Source organism: Hesperophylax consimilis, chromosome 1, assembly GCF_061612785.1.
Source record: "Hesperophylax consimilis isolate HC1 chromosome 1, BYU_Hcon_1.0, whole genome shotgun sequence".
In the NCBI taxonomy this organism is placed as follows: Eukaryota; Metazoa; Arthropoda; class Insecta; order Trichoptera; family Limnephilidae; genus Hesperophylax; species Hesperophylax consimilis.
The window spans coordinates 49,050,193-49,070,431 of NC_142836.1; the positions used below are offsets into that span (position 1 = coordinate 49,050,193).

Below are 20,239 nucleotides of genomic sequence, written 5' to 3' on the forward strand. Positions count from 1 at the left end.
TGGAAATATCAATTATTATTTTTGGTAAACTAATGTTTTAAGACAAGGTTTTTTTATGCATAGCACAAAGGGTAATAATTATTTTTACAAGCAATAATTATTCGCCTGAAACACTCATCCACATTGAAAAATCTCCTGATAAAAGATACATGATGCCAACGGGACTCGAACCCGTGTCCCTTCGATTTCCGGTCGACAGCTCTGACCACTGAGCTATGGCGGCTTATCTCTTACCCGCGAAATGATTCAATATATACTAGTGTTTCATTCAACAATTACTGCTTGTGACATTTTTTCACCTGAAAACAACCAACTTTATTTTTATATGAGAAAGGCATTGTAAGTGATAACTCTCTCACTAGATGGCGTCGAGACAAATTGTCTACATTTTTAGGTGAAATACTTGAATTTGTCAAATAATAATTAATATTTTAACAGCAAACATTTTATACGACTGTTCAATAGATTAGTGTACCGGTTATTTCAATTTCAAGAGAATAGTTTGCCGGTCATTGGATTTCTCGTGAACACAATTAAATAAATATTTCTTTAAATATCTTTACTCATCATCAGAAAGGATTCAAGCCCCCATCGCAAGTAACGTATAAACAGAATGTAATCATAAGACGCGTCACGCGGTAAAGTTTTGCTTCCAATGATGGAATGAAGGACGCGTTAGATTAATGAGCCAGCGAGACATTACGAGATGTTTGTCTAACGGCGCCGTTATTAACTCCGGCCTTCTGAGCCCATCATACTTGATTAATGGCGAATCTACTCGTATTTAGACCACACGTACAGTGTAAGTGTGCTTACACCGTACATACACTGTAGGAATATTTATACCAGATGTACAATTTAAGTATGAATGCTCGTGGCGATGGGATGTCATGTAAACGGTCCGGAACTACAACAAGAGATGAGCTCTCAGAACCTTCATAGCTCTCAGCGACAGACCCTATCGCGGTGCTAATGTGCCGGATATTGACATTAAGAGCAAACATACTTCAGTTTATGTTCAAGTAAAATAGATCAGTTGTAGAAATTTGATATTTTCCGTGATCGTTTCCTGGAAATCTTTTGTGTGTGAACTCCGACCTATTGCTAAGAGGAAATGAATCTGAACATCAGTGTGAATAAAACGTTTTCGTGTTTGATTAAGTTAACTGAACCTCTTATTTTCAATCGTGCATGGACAAAAATAACTCTTGCAAAATTATTAAAAAATTCATAAATAATTCAAAAATGTTGTATCGAATTGCCGATGACGATACACACAATTTCCGTTGTAATGCAAACATGTTCGGATTTTCATAAACACGTGTTCCGAAATCGTTATAATATATTCGTAATTTACTAAAAGTTTATCAGGAAACATGTTAATTGCCTGCGATCCCGATTTTACTCGGAATTAATAATAATTTGAACAGATTCATAATAAATTACCAATCGAACAGTTTGATATTTTATGGGACGTTAACAATGAAACATTGATGCTTTTTCCACCATTTATTCAACGCTCTTCCTAAATGGTATAAAAAAAATCATATATTTTTTTTTTTTTTTGATTTTAAGTTATAAGCTTGTAGCATTATTGAGGTAACTCATAATCTCATAATACACATAGGATTTAATATCTTTTTTAACGTAAGATTTAAACATTTGATCATCACCAGTGAGTTTGAAATATAATTTTTCAATCATTCCCATGGATTTAAAACTATGGAGGCATTTTTAGTACATATTTGAGTAACGTAGTTTACTACAAACTAGCAAGCTTTTTTCCAATGCTAGGTAGGGCAACCCAACGTAGGTTTTTATAAAATATATATGGATAATAACTATCAACTGTATTTCCAGATTCAATTAAAATCTTCAAGATCGGCAAATAATCATATTACACGATTTTGGGGAAATCCAATCCATATTTATATAAAACATTAAAAGACTTGTAAAAAAATTCAAAAGATCTTATTGAAATCCATTAATTTTGAAAATATTTTTAAAGCTCAGCAGGATAATAAATCTCCCTCAACTTGAAAATACAATCCAATTTAGTCCATTCAACGACTGCCAGTCAAGTGGATCAGAAACAACGTCTTCCAAAATGTCTGATCCGATTCATTTTGACTATTATTACAACATTTTGAAAATTAGATATTTTTAGGCATTTTAAAATTATTTTATATGACTAGTGAACATTTAAAATGTAATTCTTACAAAATATAGATATTTTGTTATTCTTAACAGAAAATAATTTTGCGACTTTATTATTTATCTCAATTATTTAAAAAAAAAAATACTTGTTCGAATTAAACATTGATCCGCACCTCACGCATCGCCGATCAATGTCGTGCCAGTAAAAGTGCCACACATTATCTGCACGTCACGCGTCGCCTATCAATGTCAAGCCAGTAAAAGTACCACACATTATCTGTACGTTACGCGGCGCCTATTAATGTCATGCCAGTAAAATTGCTACACATAATCTGCACGTCACGCGTCACCTATCAATGTCATGCCAGTAAAAGCGCTACACATAATTTGTAATCCTAGAAAATAAAAATTCAAAGTGTTAAAATTTGGCGGGTAAAGAGAAAAGAGAGGCACAGAGGCCTCGAAGACCAGAAACCTTGGGCGAAACTTCACCGCAACTCAAACAGTTTGGAAACTTGTGATTGATGGGGTAAGGCTATCCATTACCGTCAATCCTTAGAATTGGTTAAGGATTTGTGGAATATTTTAAGAATTTGCGCATCACCAGACAACGATAAATTTCCAGGAACGATATGAGGGGTACTCCAACTGTCGCAGGTGATGGCACTAACGTTTAATTAGTATTATTCTACAATCATGATAAATATAATTCGTCTTTATGGTACTAGTATCACGAAATTAATTTCAGTTTTCAACGTTCGTCATAAGAAATCTATAATGTGTTGTTTTAATTACCCAAAAATATATCACACTTATTCCAAAAATCTTTTTAAATTATGAAATTCCTCTAAACACGCATTGACACTTAGAAACAAAGCGCGATAGAATGCATCTTATCCAAGTAGCTTCGCAAAAAATTAAAATCCCCAATAAAAAACCTTACCTTTTATTTTTTAAAGGAAATTGACGTTTCACTGGAGAGTATCCAAATTAAATTTGTCTACGATGAGAGCTATTGATATATTACGGTTGGCTTTACATAAAGCTGGACGACTATCAATCTTGAAAGGTCAATGGTAATTACAATGATTTTTTAGAAAATCTCTTTGAAAGAAAAAAATAATTAATTTTAACTTTAGTATCATAATAGACGTTGGTAATTAGAATATCACCCAAAGAAACTCCTCGGAGAGTAAAAGGTTTCTATAAAATTTATAGCTTTTAATAAAATTAAAGAGTCTCGGAAGAATCGAGACTTCGATTCACTTATGTCTCTGCAAATGTTTCCGTAACACGAATTACGGAAACTACGTAACACGAGACATACAAATATGAAGACAGGAAAAATGAGAAAAAAGAATGCAAAGAATGAGTCCGAATTTATCACAAGAGTAGAAATGAATGCCCGATACAATAGCAGTGCGTTGTGTTGCATGCTTGGTGCTAGAGTAAAGTGATTTATTTGCTGGACTGGCTAAATTGCCAAATGCCAGTAGCCGTTCCAATCGCCGCACATCTATCCCCTCAAGGAAAAGGAGTGTGAAGCAGCCAAAACGTCAGAAGATCCGCCGCCAGATGTGTGGCATTTTTTAAGCCTCCCAAAACCCTTTTTCACCCCGATTTCATGTCACTCTTCGTAAAAAAATTACGATAATACTAGATTATTGCTTTTACATGATTTATTTATTTGACCCAAAACCAAAACCCAAACCTTTCCCAATGGAAGACTCTAAACGCATCAAACTCGGAGAACTCTAATTTTTTTTTTTTTTTTTTTTTTTATATTTACTCCACACAGGAGGCCCTGAAGAAAATAATTTCCCTCAGGGCCTATGTCATCTTTGGGGATGCTGTGTGGAGGGTCTTTTTGTGGGGAGGAAGGAGTGAACATGGGTCTTGAAGAGTCCCATGTTGTAGGAGGGAGGAAACACAGAGGCCGGCAGTTCGTTCCACAGCCGAGCTGTTGAACTTAAGAACGAATCATAGAAGCGACTCGTTCTCATGTGACAAGTGTCAACTGTGTACAAATGTTGGGCGCGCGTTTGGCGTGTATCCCGACTACGCACCGGTGCCGAAGGGATCAATGACGCTAGTTCCTCAGAGCATCTTCCATTGTAATACCGATAGAACAAGGACAGCATACCTACCTGACGCCTGTGCTCTAAAGATTGCAGTCCGTTTGTTAAGATTGGGGAATCTATCAAACGGACCGCCCGTTTCTGCACAGAGTCAAGGGTTTTTTTCAGGTATTTTGGGGCTCCAGACCAGAGATGGCTGCCAAATTCGACAGTAGGGCGCACTTGCGATTTGTACAGGGTGAGCAGTTGTGTACTATTAAAGTATCTGCGGGCCCTGTACAGTACGCCCAGCTTCTGAGAGGCCAACTTTACTCTAGCTTCGATGGAGCCCCCGTACCTGAGCTGGTCACTTATAGTTACACCAAGCATATCAATGGAAGGCCTGTTCGGAAGATTGCTTCCGTTGAAGGAGACTAGATTATCATTTGGATCCCTTTTAGACGTAATCAGACAGGATTGGGTCTTTGAAACATTAAATTCGACGAGATTATTTTTACCCCAGGAGGAAATACTCTCGAGATAACCGTCCATTCTCTGCTTCAAAGCCCTCCGAGCCGTTGGAGTTTGTGTGCCCTTTGGGGGCTTGTCAAACAAAAAGCTATCATGAACTGTACTGTCATCCGCGTAACAATGAATCGGTGCACATGTCAAAAGGTCATTGATGTGCAACAAAAACAAAGTCGGAGACAGAACCGATCCCTGTGGGACGCCAGCATTTATGGAGTGCGAGGAAGAGGTGAAACCGTCAGCAACCGCCTGAATCGACCTATCCCTTAAAAAGTCAGCAATCCACGTACACAGGTATGCGGGAAGTCCGTAAGAATGCAATTTGTTGACAAGTCCTCGGTGCCAGACCCGGTCAAAGGCCTTGGATATGTCTAGTGCGACCGTTTGGGTCTCACCGTGACGTTCCAGGCACCGCCCCCAAACATGCGTCACATACGCGAGAAGATCACCGCACGAGCGGTTTCGCCGGAATCCGTATTGACGGTCGTTGATAATTTTGTTCTTCTCGAGGTATGTGAGCAGTTTGTCGTTGATCACACGTTCCATCACTTTGGACAGAACTGATGTGATCGCTATGGGGCGGTAGTTGGCCGGGTTGGAGCGGTCACCTTTCTTGGGAATAGGGTGAATTACCGCTTTTTTCCAACCAGAGGGCACAGTGCCACACTTCAGGGACATTTTGAAGAGCTTTGTCAAAACTGGAACTATTTCCGCAGCACACCTCTGCAATACCAGGGCAGGTATTCCATCAGGTCCACTAGCTTTGTTAACATCGAGCCCCCGTATGACGTGGAGTACATCCCGATGCCGGATCCTCAGCTTTTTCATATAGAAGCCGCAGTGAGGAACCGACGGCGGAACAGCACCCCCGTCGTCGAGGGTCGAGTTTTCCGCAAACATTTTCCCTAAAAGGTTTGCCTTTTCGGTGGCGGTGTTTGCTAGTGAGCCGTCAGGTCTGGTAAGAGGTGGCAAACTGGGTTTGCAAAAATTTCGACCTATTGAGCCCGCAAGCGACCAGAATGCTCTGCTGCCATGCGGACAGGCAGCCAGCTTTTTGCTGATCTGCAGGTCGTGTTCGAATTTTGACCTATTGATGATTCTCTTGCATTCCTTTGCCGATTTGTTGTATGCTGATCTGCTTTCGGGCGTTCGAGATGTGTTGTAGGCTCGGTAAGCCGCGTTTTTTCGTCGAACTGCTTCGGAGCATTGTCGACTGAACCACGGCTTTGAACCCACACCAGTTTCTTTAGTAGTCGATTGTATGAAGCCATCCATCGCCGAATTGATGACTTCACCAATCTCCTGGGCACATCTTGAAGGGTCCGAAGTCCGAAAACAAACAGCTGACCACGGAAAAGAATTGAAATGGGCCCGCATACCGAACCAATCTGCTGACCTATAGTGCCACACTTTTCTCCTCAGCCTCTCATTGGTTGGCCTGAGGCTAACGGGGATTGATGTCGTCACTAGGCAGTGGTCAGATGATCCCAGAGGCGCTGTGACGTCAATCTTATAACCGTGTGGCACAGTAGTTAAGAATAGGAGTAATAATTATGGAGGCAATTGAAACCCACAAGAAGCCCGTTAAAATTATTAGAAAAGACTCGCGACGGAGCAAACTTAGTAGTTTTTGGTGTCCGGTATTTGACGGCTACCTCAAAACTAAACGCCGAAAACCAGAATAATTTGAATAATTGTTATGCTGAAATACCGGCCCTTAGAGGATTAATGCTCACGACACTACTCTCTTCTACATTCTACATTCATAAATATACACTTCACCACATTTTACACATCTGCCCTGATGATGGATACTATCGGTCTCTGTACGAAGCGTTAGCCAAAGAAAGAGGTAGCGCAACGCAGCTTATTATTATAACACGAAAATAAATCACGATAGTGGGTACAACTAATCACGACCAAAAGAACACTAAATATTGTTTTATTATTTCCTAGGTACATAGTACATACGTCCACTTAACAGACTCGAGTTTATAATGGCTACGTACTCTTAAGTAACTGCTAGAGGAAATGGTCTATGATTAGTAGTTACCTTTAAAGGGAAGCCTTTGGCCATGCCAACAGCGTAGGTGTCCTCGTTGAAGGTTTCCCCTATTCTCTGGAGTTTGCAGCCGTGGTCTGTAGCGCGGTAGTAATCCAGGATGGGCGTGTCCGCTATCAGCAGGTCGAGGGAACCGTTCCTGGAAATTAAAATGATTTTTTTTACTTAGTGCATAAATTCACAAAAATTTTGTGAAATAATTGTTTTTTTCTTATAACGCTGGCCAGTAAGCCTATGTTAAAGTAAGAGACAGTGATTCATTCAAATCTATCTATATTCGATATCTATATAAAGGAAGAGTATATATGTCGCGGCGTGGCTTTGTTTTTTATACAAATCTACAGTTTTATTCTGAGATTGATAAAATGTGCACACTAGACCTTCAAAATGAGAGAATGATCACTATTTACATGAGATTTTTAACTCTAATGCATATCGTACAAATTCTTGAGTGCCGCAGGGATCCAATTTAGGACCCCCATTGTTTTTAATTTTTATAAACAATATTCGAGAAAAGATTAAATTCGTCCGTTTTTTACTTTTCACCGATGATAATAACCTCTTTCTGACAATAAGGTCGTTAGAAGACTGTAAAATGCTCCAGGAAGATATCGATGAAATTATTGACTGGAGTATTGATAACAAACTTGGGGTCAACTTCCAAAAAATTTCTGTCATATGTTTTACAAGGGCACACAAGACCATATACATTAATTATGAAGTGAAAGATACGTCACTGAAACACATCGTGACTTGCAAGGACTTAGGAATTGTGTACGACATTCGCTTAAAATTTCACGCTCATATTGAAAAAATCTGTAAAAAAGAAACTAGGATGTTGGGTTTTTTTCATACACAATTCAAAAGACTTGACCAACCATGCAGTTATAAGGCTGCTTTACTTTAGCTTAGTGCGTAGCATTCTCGAGAGTGAATCTCAGGTATGGGGGCCAGAGAACACTGTCTATTTACTAATGGTCGAGAAGATACAAATGATTTTTTTACGATACCGCTACATGAGAGAGATTGGTTATTGTTATTACCCATGGCTGTTTCCAACAGCATTTATCTCGGGAATGCTGGGTGTATGCAGCCTTAGTTCCAGAAAGGAAGTTGCACTATCCTGATAGCGTATAAGCTTCTAAACGGTTTAATCTCAATACCAGACATTCTGGCTAAAATAGAATGTCCCGGATAATTTTGCGCGAGGCCGCCAAAACAGGCTTTTGATTCTTCCTAGGTGCAGATCTAACTTACCAATGGTGATGCCCTTGGGAAGAATCACTAGGTTAATTAACTGCCTCGCAGAAAATGTGGATATTTTCCACATGTCCTACAACGTATTTAAACGTGAAATATTATTTTTCAATTATTTAAACTGTTTTTGCAAATAAATAAAAACTACCCCATCACCTTTTCCCACCCAATTTTTAATGCATCTTGAATAATTTTTTCACTTTACGTTAAAAATAATAGGAACATTTGTGTCTACATTTGATAATGAAAAACCCTGTGTAAAGCCGGTGCAACGCCAGTGATATGCTAGATACAACCTTAAAGCTCTGTTTTTATAGACACTCCTTAAATTAACGGCCATCATGGTTCCATCCCTTCTTCGAAAGTCATGGTCCCACAGCGGGACTCTTGTGTTCTCAGTAAAAAATCTCACCGTCAGCAATTTTGTTTTGCTTTGTTTTTTTTTTTTTATTTCAATTTTTAATTTTTATTATTTTATTTCTATTATTATTATTTGGTTTTAAGCCCAGTCAGACTTTTACATGGATTTTAAGAACATAATACACCGAGTGAGTTATCGAAAATTTTACAGAAAATTTTTAAACATGAAATAAAAATAAAATGAACTACATTTTTTTATAAATATAAATCGCATTTCCCTGTCTCCATTAGCACGACACACGGCAGATCCCGGATTAGAATTTCTCCGTCCAATAAGCTATTCTCGTAACAAGGTAGCAAGGGCCACCCGAGGTTTCGGCGCGGTTGCGGTTTATTATCCTGAAAGGCCAACTTATCACCCGAACAACGCCGGGTAATTATACAGCAAACTGCCTAAAACCAAATCAATACATTTCTTCGCGCATAAAACAATGAACGTATGCAGAGTATATACCTACCTATTTATTCAGTACTTTAAATGTAATTGCCACCACACACTAATCTTTAATTAAATTTCGGAAAATTTTTCGTTATAATTAACAAGCTTTCATACCAGACTTCGATAGAATTTTGCTACCAGTTTTATCGTATTTCGCGTATATACTTGTACTATAACTGATATTTATTTATCTGGCGTCATGATAATTGCGTAGTTTAAAATTTTTTTCATCAGAACTATTTTTAGCTCGTAATATCATTTACGTTATGAGCAATGCTAATATCTAAATATCAATAATATAACTGTCAACAAATACGAGAAGACAAAATCACCTATAGTTTTTTTTTCTACTCCTTTTTTTCATTCCACATAAAATTCATCTGATAGTGTTTAACAAATATATTAAAGAATAAAGAATAAATAAATAGTATTATTACGCTAGCATCTGGACGATCTAGGCCCTCTGATTGGTCGAATTCAAATCGTATGTTTCGGGTAAATCCCGAAAAGGGGTCTGCAGGCAAAATTCGACCACTCTGCCCCTCTGGCGGTATAAGAACAAAGCAAATGACTGGCGCCAATATTTAAATATGCAGTTAACAATACGCATAGTGAAGCAAAATTACATGACCATTAACAAGCGTTCAATTAGAAGATTTCTTCTGGAAGCTTATCACTTTGTGATGGCATTATTTATTTTATTAAAACATAAATAACTTTGTTTACATCACTTAATTACATACAACCTCTACATGTTTTATGAACGAAGTTCACCTCATCAGGAGTAAGTATACATTGAAGTCAAAAATTAAATATAGATTACAATTGGAAAGAAGAAGTGGAAGAAGGGGGGAGGGGTAAGAGTGGGTGGAGTTTGAATTTCAATATTGTTAGACGGGAAAGACCAGTCGAGTTGGAAAATATTTATAAGAGGGCTTATAATTTTTTTTGCTTATTAATTATGTCTGATTTTGTATAGACACGTTTTCTTATTTCTAAAAGTTTAAAATTATTTCTTTGCGATGCTTCGTATCCTGTGTGAAGTATTTTAAGACCTGAATTTTTAACAAAAGTGTGATCATTATTCAAAAGATGATCACACTCAGATTCACTATTTCCATTTAGAGCTCCGACATGTTTTTTAGTTCTGACTTCAAAGTTTTTTGGTTCTACTTTTGTAAAAGAAATAACGATCATCCCAATTTAGTTTATAAACTCCCGATTTTTTATTTGATTATCGCTATCTTTATTATTAAGAATATAATTCTTCATTTCGTTATTAGTGTAAAACGCCGGTTGAATAGTACCAAGAATTTTTGTTATTTGTTTTTGGGGTATTATGCCGTGTTGCGCTAACTCCTTCTTTAGCCAACGTTTCGGACAGCATTGCAGTGTCCATCATCAGGGCAGATGTCTTATTTGAGGTTGTGTTAAAATGTGACCTTAAGTATGAGGTTGTGATACCGTGTTGCCAGCTCCAACCCTCTGAGCTAACATTAACGTATCATTTTTTATTTATTTTTTTTTTATTTAAAGTGGTTTTCTTCGTTTAGCTCTGGTGTATCCGTCAATTACCGGATACCAAGAACTATTAAGCTTAGCTCCATCGTCTCTATTAATGTTTACGGGATTTTTATGAATTTCAATGGCCTCCGTAATCAGCCGTGCTCTATAAGTTTTCGGTCTCCCCAGGATTTCAGGAACAATTCCAAAGTTCACTTTGGATTTGTTCCTGAAATCCTGGGGAGACCGAAAACTTATAGAGCACGGCTGATTACGGAGGCCATTGAAATTCATAAAAATCCCGTAAACATTAATAGAGACGATGGAGTTAAGCTTAATAGTTCTTGGTATCCGGTAATTGACGGATACACCAGAGCTAAACGAAGAAAACCACTTTAAATAAAAAAAAAATAAATAAAAAATGATACGTTAATGTTAGCTCAGAGGGTTGGAGCTGGCAACACGGTATCACAACCTCATACTTAAGGTCACATTTTAACACAACCTCAAATAAGACATCTGCCCTGATGATGGACACTGCAATGCTGTCCGAAACGTTGGCTAAAGAAGGAGTTAGCGCAACACGGCATAATACCCCAAAAACAAATAACAAAAATACTTTTGGCCGTGAAAATCTTAAATCATAGTACCAAGAATGTTTTTATTTATAATTTTGGAAGTATCGTTATCCACAAATAGAATTCTACGCCACTGTTTATTTCAATCTTTAGAAATAGGGTAAATATACCATTTGAAGAGTTTATGTTTAATTTTTTTATTTAGTATTTCAACCATCAATTTATTAGAATAGCCGTTATTAAATGCTATTTGTTTTATGAATACATTGTTTTATGGTTATATGCTATTTGTTTTTCAGGTCTTTAAATACTTCACACAGGATATAAAGCATCGTAAATAAATACTGTATATCTTTGGAAATTAGAAAACATGTTAATATAAAAGCAGATATAATTAACAAGATTTTTTTTAATAATCTCTCTTTTAAATATTTTCCAACTCAACTGGTCTTTCCTGTCTAACGATATTATAATTCCTAATTCTAATAAACCCCGCTCACTCTTACCCCTCCCCCCTCCTTCTACTTCTTCTTTCCAATAATCTATATTTCTTACTCCTGATGAGGTGAACTTCGTTCATGAAACATGTAGTTATATATAATAAAGTGATGTAAACAAAGTTATTTGTGTTTTAATGAAATAAAGTTTAATAAGATTGCATTATTTTATCCATTTCCGTTGTATATCAATTCATATGTACGCAATAAAAAGTAAAAATTATATTTATTTATTTATTGGACAATTTGTATAGCGTCGCTTTTGTGAGATATCACCTCAGGGGCGCTATATTGTAATAATCTATTTACAATATATACTCACCACCTCTTTGTGAATGACCTAATATCTACCTATTAAATGTAACTGTTGTTACTATCACTTAAACTGGGCGAAGTCCAACCAAGTGCCGCCCGCAGGGCCTAGCAGCAAAAAACCCGCGGAGCGGGTTTTCAACTGCTAGTGGTAATAAATCTTCTTTCATATATGTATTACGCAATACACAAACTTATTATATAAAAATGAGTATGGCAACATGTGTTCATGCACCTGCGCTTTTCTTGACAAATATAAATAATGACAACACGCGACAAAATTAGAAGTTTTATGAACACGTGTTCCGAAATCCTCATAACACCTTCATCTTTTACTGATAGTTTGTAAGGAAATCTGTCAATTCATTCGTTAAGGCCTGCAATCCCTTTTGTATGTGGAATACCAATAATTTGACCAGATTTTTCATCAATTAGCAATATTTTATCAGCAAGTTATCTCCGTGTAGTTTCATTAGCTGAATCATCGTCAGAGCTCATTATAACTCATTAATCGAGGATATTGGTTTGAATCATCGTCAGAGCTCATTATAACTCATTAATCGAGGATATTGGTTTGAATCATCGTCAGAGCTCATTATAACTCATTAATCGAGGATATTTGTTCGAATCCGAAAGTAGCATAATACTCTCGTCATAATAATACGAATTCTCAATTGCAATGCTTTTAATGAACATTGATAATTTTATGACAAGAGACAAACATGCACGGGGAGATATCGATTATTGTCCTCTCGATAAATTAACAGGCTTCATTAATAAAGCATCAATTTACACCATTTGCACTCAAATTTCCCTCTCTTTTCTTTCCTTCGAGAAATATAGTTGTCTAGTAATGATGTATACAAAAATACGAAACATAAATAAAATTTTCCCTTGTAATTACAAAATTAGTTCACAGTTTCGTGTAGGCAATAAAGAATAAACAAAAAAACAGAAATGCCTATAATATTTTTAAAATTATCTTGTCCTAACGCCGATGTTGGATTTACATTTGTATTCTCTGAGGATATCGTTATTATATTAGCGTTTACAAGAATTCATAATAAAAACATGGATAAATCTGCACACAGCGTTTTCCTATCCGAGTCAAGATATGGCAAAAATATAAACAAAAAATTTGCGCCGTTCTTTTAACTAGAGATGTGCAAAATTTAATTTTAAAATGTAATGTATTTGCATTACATATCTGCAAAAAAAAATTACATGAATCTTTGTTTTTAATGTTTTTCGTTTAACGTTGATGCAAATAGAACAGAAAAATTGACCGATGCTTACATGTAGGTATTCAAACAATGAATTTGTTGACGGATGCGTTTTGTTTAGAAGAAAAAGAAAATTGACAGTTTATAACATTAACCGGCTATCTACACATTGTTTGGATTATCTTCTGAATAATACTTATTACATATATTTTGACTACTAAAATATACGAGTATTTTCTCAGTTTCCAGATCTGTACCACGATAAATCCCACAATCGCCTTCTCTAAGTTGCGCTGAAGTCTTGTGCAAGTGTTTTGAATATTCTTCTTGAAAAATGGTGAAAATAAAGTTTTAGAACCAGATTGTGCCTGGTCCGGTGGGCGTGGAATAAGCAGTGTTCTAAATAACATATCAGATACCACTTTTATCTTGGTGGTTTATCCCACAATCAAGGTTCTTCGAAAATCCTAGGGAATTGAGGTGTATTTTTTTTTCAAATGTATATGTCAAACAGCAGTTAGTTTGTTTAAAAATTCAATAAATATGTTAGACGTTTTCTTGAATAAATTAATGAGATTTAGGAAATCTGCTAATGGGTCATATTAAAAAATATACGATTTATGCATAATCAATTTCCATCACCGCAACTAATAGTGGCAAATAGTAAAAAGTCTTCTAAGTAACTAAATTCACAATACCCCTCATACACACACAGGCACAGAGTTTTATGAAATACAACTTTAAAATTAATATATATTTACAAGAAGAAAGAAAGAAGAGAAAGGGGTGACTTGATTGCGACTTTCGTATCCAAGAAATCTTTACGACCAAAAAAAATATAAATTTGAAAAATGAATAAAACACCCTTTTTATCCAATCCTAGGAAACACTTCCTTGAAAATAGAGTAGTGGATGGATGCATAATATATATTTACAAAAAAACAACATGTCATCAATTTTACTATATTAACCAATTTAAAGCTCGATTGGATTTTTATTTAGAGAAAAGAAAAGATCGACTCCTTTTAAATTGAAACATGTTCAATTACTGTTAAACTTAATGTGAAATCAGATATGAGCGCATCAGCAGAATTCTGCCTGCTCGTTACATAATAATAATAAAACGTAGGTGCTTACATAAATAATAGGAGGGAAATATTACAATACCTGAACATGTTATTACTCTGTAACGGTATCGTGAAAAATGTCGGTTATTACAAAAATTTCAATACGAAAAAATACTTTAAATAAAAAAAATATATATATTTCATTACCTTTTAGTCTTTACACGATAATAGCCAGAAAGAAATTCACTTGTCATCCCAGAAACATAAACCCGGGCCCCCTGCTAAATCACCAAACGTAACAAACCACAGGTAGGTAGGTATAATCTACCTACCTGGCCAGCAAGAAATTCTGTTGTCAGCCCTGAAACAAATAACCACCAGCGATTTCGGCGTTATCTAGTTGTACTACAATAAGGAACTTCTGGCCATTTTATTTAACAAAAATATAATATTTTTAAATCAGGGAGGCGTGTTTGGGTACCGCTGCTCTGGGAACCATTTATTGGATAACCAATACCTCTGCCATCTAGTGACACCTATGTCTCACCAAGTAGTCCGCAATGTTTAGTGATTTAGCAGGGGGGGCTGGGTTTATTGGGTGAGGGGTGCCAGCTACGTGGCGGGCCAGATCGGGAGACTTGACATCGCCTTGCACCACAGCGGGATGTCACTCCTTGACATACTGATCCCTAGATTCTTACCCACCCGTCATACCTTTTTCCTTCTAAGAATTTCTTCTCCTTCCTTTCCTAAAGTGAATGTAAAATATGACCTCTTAACTTAAACACCAGCATATTTTATATCGCTATAGTTAAAATATTATATTCGGCCTACTTTTCTTTTTTCAACGGGCGCTGTATTTTGTATGGGAGTCGAGACTTTTTTTTGTTGTTTGTTTTTGGGGTGTTATGCCGTGTTGCGCTAACTCCTTCTTTAGCCGACGTTTTGGACAGCGTTGCAGTGTCCATCATCAGGGCAGATCCGGTAGATCCGAAGATGTGTAAAAACTTACGGGAGTCGAGACGTTTTTTATTCCTAAGATTAGTCGCTTTTAACATTAAAAAAACTAGGTTAAATGGTTGGTATCTCGTCACTAATGTTCTTGTATTCCCTTTAATTATTAGGAAACCAAATTTGGTCCCAAACATCATATGCCGTTATGAATGTAGGTAACCAATATTGTACCAGACCGAACATACATTATTAAAAGTTAGATATCTCTCTTCCGCTCATTCGAACATTTGTGATTTTTTATGTCTGAAAGAGAACGAAATGATGTTCCTTATTGCCTTTGGAATATTTAGACTCGATTCAAAGGAAAATATCCTAAAAAATGACAAAGTGCATGATTACAAATTGGCGGAATTATTCCGTTGACCGTTAGAGTGACGGATAGAGCTCCGTAATTAAATTGTGTTTTGGATCATTATTTCCACAAATTGTCAATGTAATCTATTATTTTATTATAATTCAATATATTAAAGACTTATGTGTGTTTTTTCTGGATGCTTTTGATGAAATAATCGTGCAATAATAGTATGTTAAAAGTGAATGCCTTTCAAATTCACCCGAAAGTGTTTTAAAAGTGAGTGTTTTCGCATTGAATTTGCACTATTTGATTTATATTTATGTGAATAGCGTGAAAATATTTATTATTAATTATTATTCAAGAAAAAAAACAGGCTCCATCAACAAATTTTTGTTGGCATTTTCTGTTAGCTCTGGTCAGCTGTTTAGTTAGTGATGGAGCGGATCATCTTCTAAATTCGAAACACGAAAATCGGTCACAAATTTGAGTTCATGGATTATGAATAATTTCACTCTGGAGTATTTCACATTTCACTCATCTACAACCAATTTTTTTAGCCATTTATCATTTACCATATTTTTGTGTTCTAAATTTGTAATCTTCTCGGTTATATTAAATTGTTGTACAACTGTTTTGTGAAGACTATGAAAGATACATTTATTTGTCATATGCCATTTTGATATGTAAATTATGAAATATAATATTCATGAATGTGCTTGAAACGAGCAGTGTATGCCAATACAGAATTGTGTGACTTTTAACTGTTGTCTACCTATCCCTTTGGGAAACGGCGTGACGAATAGTTAGTTTGTTAGTCAACAAATGAGAAAATTGCTATCAAGCAAGTCACAATTTTTGCAATATATATTTATATGTATTTCATATTATCCAGACCACAAAATTTTAATTATATGTAAATGAAATCCTCTGTACGAGAGATCTTATTGAGGATATCATTATCACTATTTGTTACAAAAATGAATGTAATGATATCTTATTTTAATATCATTATTATATTATGGATTTATTATACATTTATTATTATCGAATTACAACTAATTTAATTTTTATTTTATTCGTCTTATACCGGGTGGCTGGGGTAGTTCTACTACTACTTTACTAAGTGCACTAATTTCGGGAGGGGGTTCAATATTATGGTAGAAGTAAAAAATATTAATAACTATTTTCATGATTTTTATCTGTACAAAAAATTCAATTTTTTAACCTGATAAATGTTAAACCTAAAAATGTTGGAATCCAGAAAAAAGATTTTAATATTTTTTACTTGTACTTTCATGTGTAGTACATCTATCAAAGTTAGTTCACTTTGCCACCGGACACTTTGTTTACCTACTATCTTACCTATATTTCTGCATTATTACGTAATTTGAATTGATTAAGTAAATAATTTTTAAAAAACTACTTTTTAATTCACCTACCTTCCTTCCCACTAGCCTTCAATCGACGAAATAACTACAATCCTAGTCACCTAATTAATGCAACACAAAAAGCTACATCAGTAATATTTAACATTATTAATAGCATTTTACGTGTTAGTATCTATAAGTCATATTAAAAGTGACATAATTCTTGAGTTCGGATATATTTCCATTTTTAATTGTTATTTTGTGACCTTTTTTTCGTTTTTTTTTCTAAATAATATGTGTTATTATGAACTTCATAAATCTAACTATTTTAAAATATCTTTCTGTCAGTGCCTTACTGTTTGAAAATGTTTGATTTGTGCTGGGACCAGAAGTTGGGTTATTTCACGTAGGATATGTTAATTGTGTTATTACATTATAATATTTATCAAATACATTTATTAAAGTGATTTTTATGATATAAATGCCTTGTGCAGGTGTGTGTTAATATAAATAAAATATTTAACCTCGTTTTGATCGAAAAACGAGTTTAAATTGTTCAATATTTTTTTTGCTGATTCCTTGATGTCAAATAATTATAAGAAGTTTATAACTTGTTTTTATTAACCGCAAAGAAAGTAAATTGACCAATTTGTTACCAATTTTTTAAACGATTTGAAACTGTTTTCTAAATATGGAATTATTTCCATGTCATAAGCGTATCGAGTTAAAATTTTCGGTAAGTTTTTTTTTAGAACATTTTTTATGTTTTTTATTGAAATTTTATTATTTAGATAGATTATTGTTTCTTTCAAATGCAAATATATGAAAGACAATATTATCCAGTTCCTAACATGGTATTTGTCTTTACGATAACTTCTAAAATAAGAACCATATAGCAAATTTAAAATAGATCGGAAACATTCGGAAATTTCATGAAAAATTCAATCGCCGCTAAGACTTCTTTGAATACATATAATGATATTTTCCTTGTGATTTGAACGACACAGTCAATTAAAACACAATTGAGTTTCTCTGTAAGGAAAGAAGAGGTTTATTTTGTTAATCTCACAAGATTTAAATAAAGAAAAGCATTCAGTAACAAAACATTACCTGTAAGGAAAGAAACGACATTTAATGTTATTAATTGTTATGTCAATTCCTTAATCACAATCACGATAGCAATTACAAATTATTGAAATTATTCCCATCAATCTGCCTTGTCACAACCCATAGATTATTTTTACTATGTCTTAAACCATAGATTACGAAATATCGAGTCGACTGTGTAGGTACTGTGGCGCACATTCAGCCAGTGACAGTCCACGACACACACAGCCACAATGACGGGACAAGCTCGGCATTGTCTTGAATTAAAGAAAATTATATTTTTCTTTACATACATATTTAAAATACTGAAGGGTTAACCAAAATGGCAAAATTTTGGTTAACTTATGACCGCATCTGATAAACAATTGACGGGTATTAAAATCCTACATTTTAACATTTTCTTCAGTTCTAATGTGAATGTGGCCAAGGGTTGCTAACGCATATGTTCTAAAATGCCCACAAGATGTGAAGTAATTATCGAAGGATTTAAAATCCCCACAAACTGTGAAGTAATTATCAAAGGATTTAAAATCCCCACAAAATGACCATAAATTCTTAACCTCCAAAATGAAACAAAATCGTAGTGAAATTATCTTTTTTTTATTTATCTAGTCATTTTTGGATATTCTATTTCGTTCAGACAAACTTAGAAAATTCGATGCGAAAGAAAACGAAATATAGTACCTTCTCACAATTTTGTAAATATTATGTTTCAATGTGGTTGGATAGTCAAGAAATACCCAGAATCCCCGCATTTTCCCATTACAAAAAGGTTCTCATTTCCCATTACAAATAAACACAATTCTTGAAAAATCTTAGAAAACCCCCGCTGTTTGTGGAATTCTCCATGAATTGTCAACCCAGGTGAGGAAATGTGTACCATAGATATATTACTCACGTAGACTAGTTGTGAAGAATCGGCAGGTTCAGTCGTACATCCAAACGGTGTGTTTTAATGTGAATGTGTTTTATTATTTTTTAAATGACGATTTATAAATTCAAGTTATAATAATACAAGATAAAACGTATAAATTCAGAATTAGCGTTTGTTAATCTATACAATAAGCTTCATTGGAGTTACTTTACCCCTGCTTATTTAGTGGAGATCGTCTCCTTGTTTTCATATTATTATCATCGTGTTTCTATTGCATAATTTTGATAATAATAACAGCTCGGCAGAGGAACGGTTTGCTGGCCTATGTATTTCCCTATTATCTTCAAGATCCGTGTTCACTCATTCCTTCCCTTAAAAAACACTAAACACAGCATCCCCAAAAATGACATAGGCTCTGATTAAAAGGAGCTTATTATTACCAAACACTTACTACGTACACGGAGAAAAATGATTATTGATTATTATTTATTATAAATCCTTACAAATTATTCGTAATCCTGTTAAAACGGGATTGCAGGCCGTTTCCTAACAAACAAGTTCCAACAATTAATAATTTAACAAACTGTTTAAAAATGGCCTTGAAAGCCGAAAATACTTGCAGAACTTAATAATTATACTATTAAATTTGATTTTAATTACATAAAAAAAATATATTGTGCATTTTCGCCCGATAGAAAAAAGATAAAAATATTATAAATATAAATATGGACGCTCGGTCGTATTGACGCTGGAGGGGTGAGTAAAAATTTATCGAGAAACGGCCTGCAATCCCGTTTTAACCGGATTCCGAATAATTTGAAGAGATTCTTAATAGATTGGCAGTACTCAGTTTTCTAGATATAACTAATAAGAATAAATCATATCAATTCTTATAACTATTTATTCTTATAGTACTAATCATTTCAGTGTTCTATGGTGAAATTGATATTTTATATGCTTTCTATAAAATCAAATTCAATTGGGACCGTGCGAGTGTGTACAAACTGTGATTGTACAGTTCATCAGAAATTACGGAAGTTTGATCATTTGCACTTTACATTTTAGTAGCAAAAAGGTGACGTATTATTTTAATTTAGATATATGCTGATATATTTCGGTGGAAGTAAAGAAGTAATAATGAATGTTACCTTAGCCTCCGAATACCGTCCTCCACATCAGCCAGTGCGTATTTCTTCATGTGGTCCCAGAGAAGGTGGTTAGACCGCTGCACGTAGTACTCCGCCGCGGAGGCCCGCGGGGTGCCCACTCTCTGTGTTAGGAGCTGCACATACAATACTTTATTATCATGGAGGGTTGCGAGGCTGATTGCGGGACAATGGAGAAAGGATAGACAATAAACAACTGTTGGCCTAAAATAACGTTGTTAGGAAGCGGAAAACAAAGCCGGACCCCAGACTGTGAGATAAATGGCCTCAGAAATGAAATATAAGGAACACAGGGAAGCATCAGAAGACTTCAGGA

At 35.0% G+C, this 20,239-nt stretch overlaps 1 protein-coding gene across 1 annotated transcript in view; it reads right to left on the reverse strand.

Moving 5' to 3' along the window:
• Positions 1 to 20,239, reverse strand: part of LOC149427052 (uncharacterized) — a 421,382-nt gene that overhangs the window by 10,676 nt on the left and 390,467 nt on the right. Inside the window, exons 9-10 of the mRNA XM_089634915.1 lie at positions 19,906 to 20,039; positions 6,796 to 6,943 (exon numbers count right to left, since the gene is read on the reverse strand). Coding sequence (XP_089491041.1) covers positions 6,796 to 6,943; positions 19,906 to 20,039 — 282 coding nt within the window. The remainder of the gene's footprint in view (positions 1 to 6,795; positions 6,944 to 19,905; positions 20,040 to 20,239) is intronic.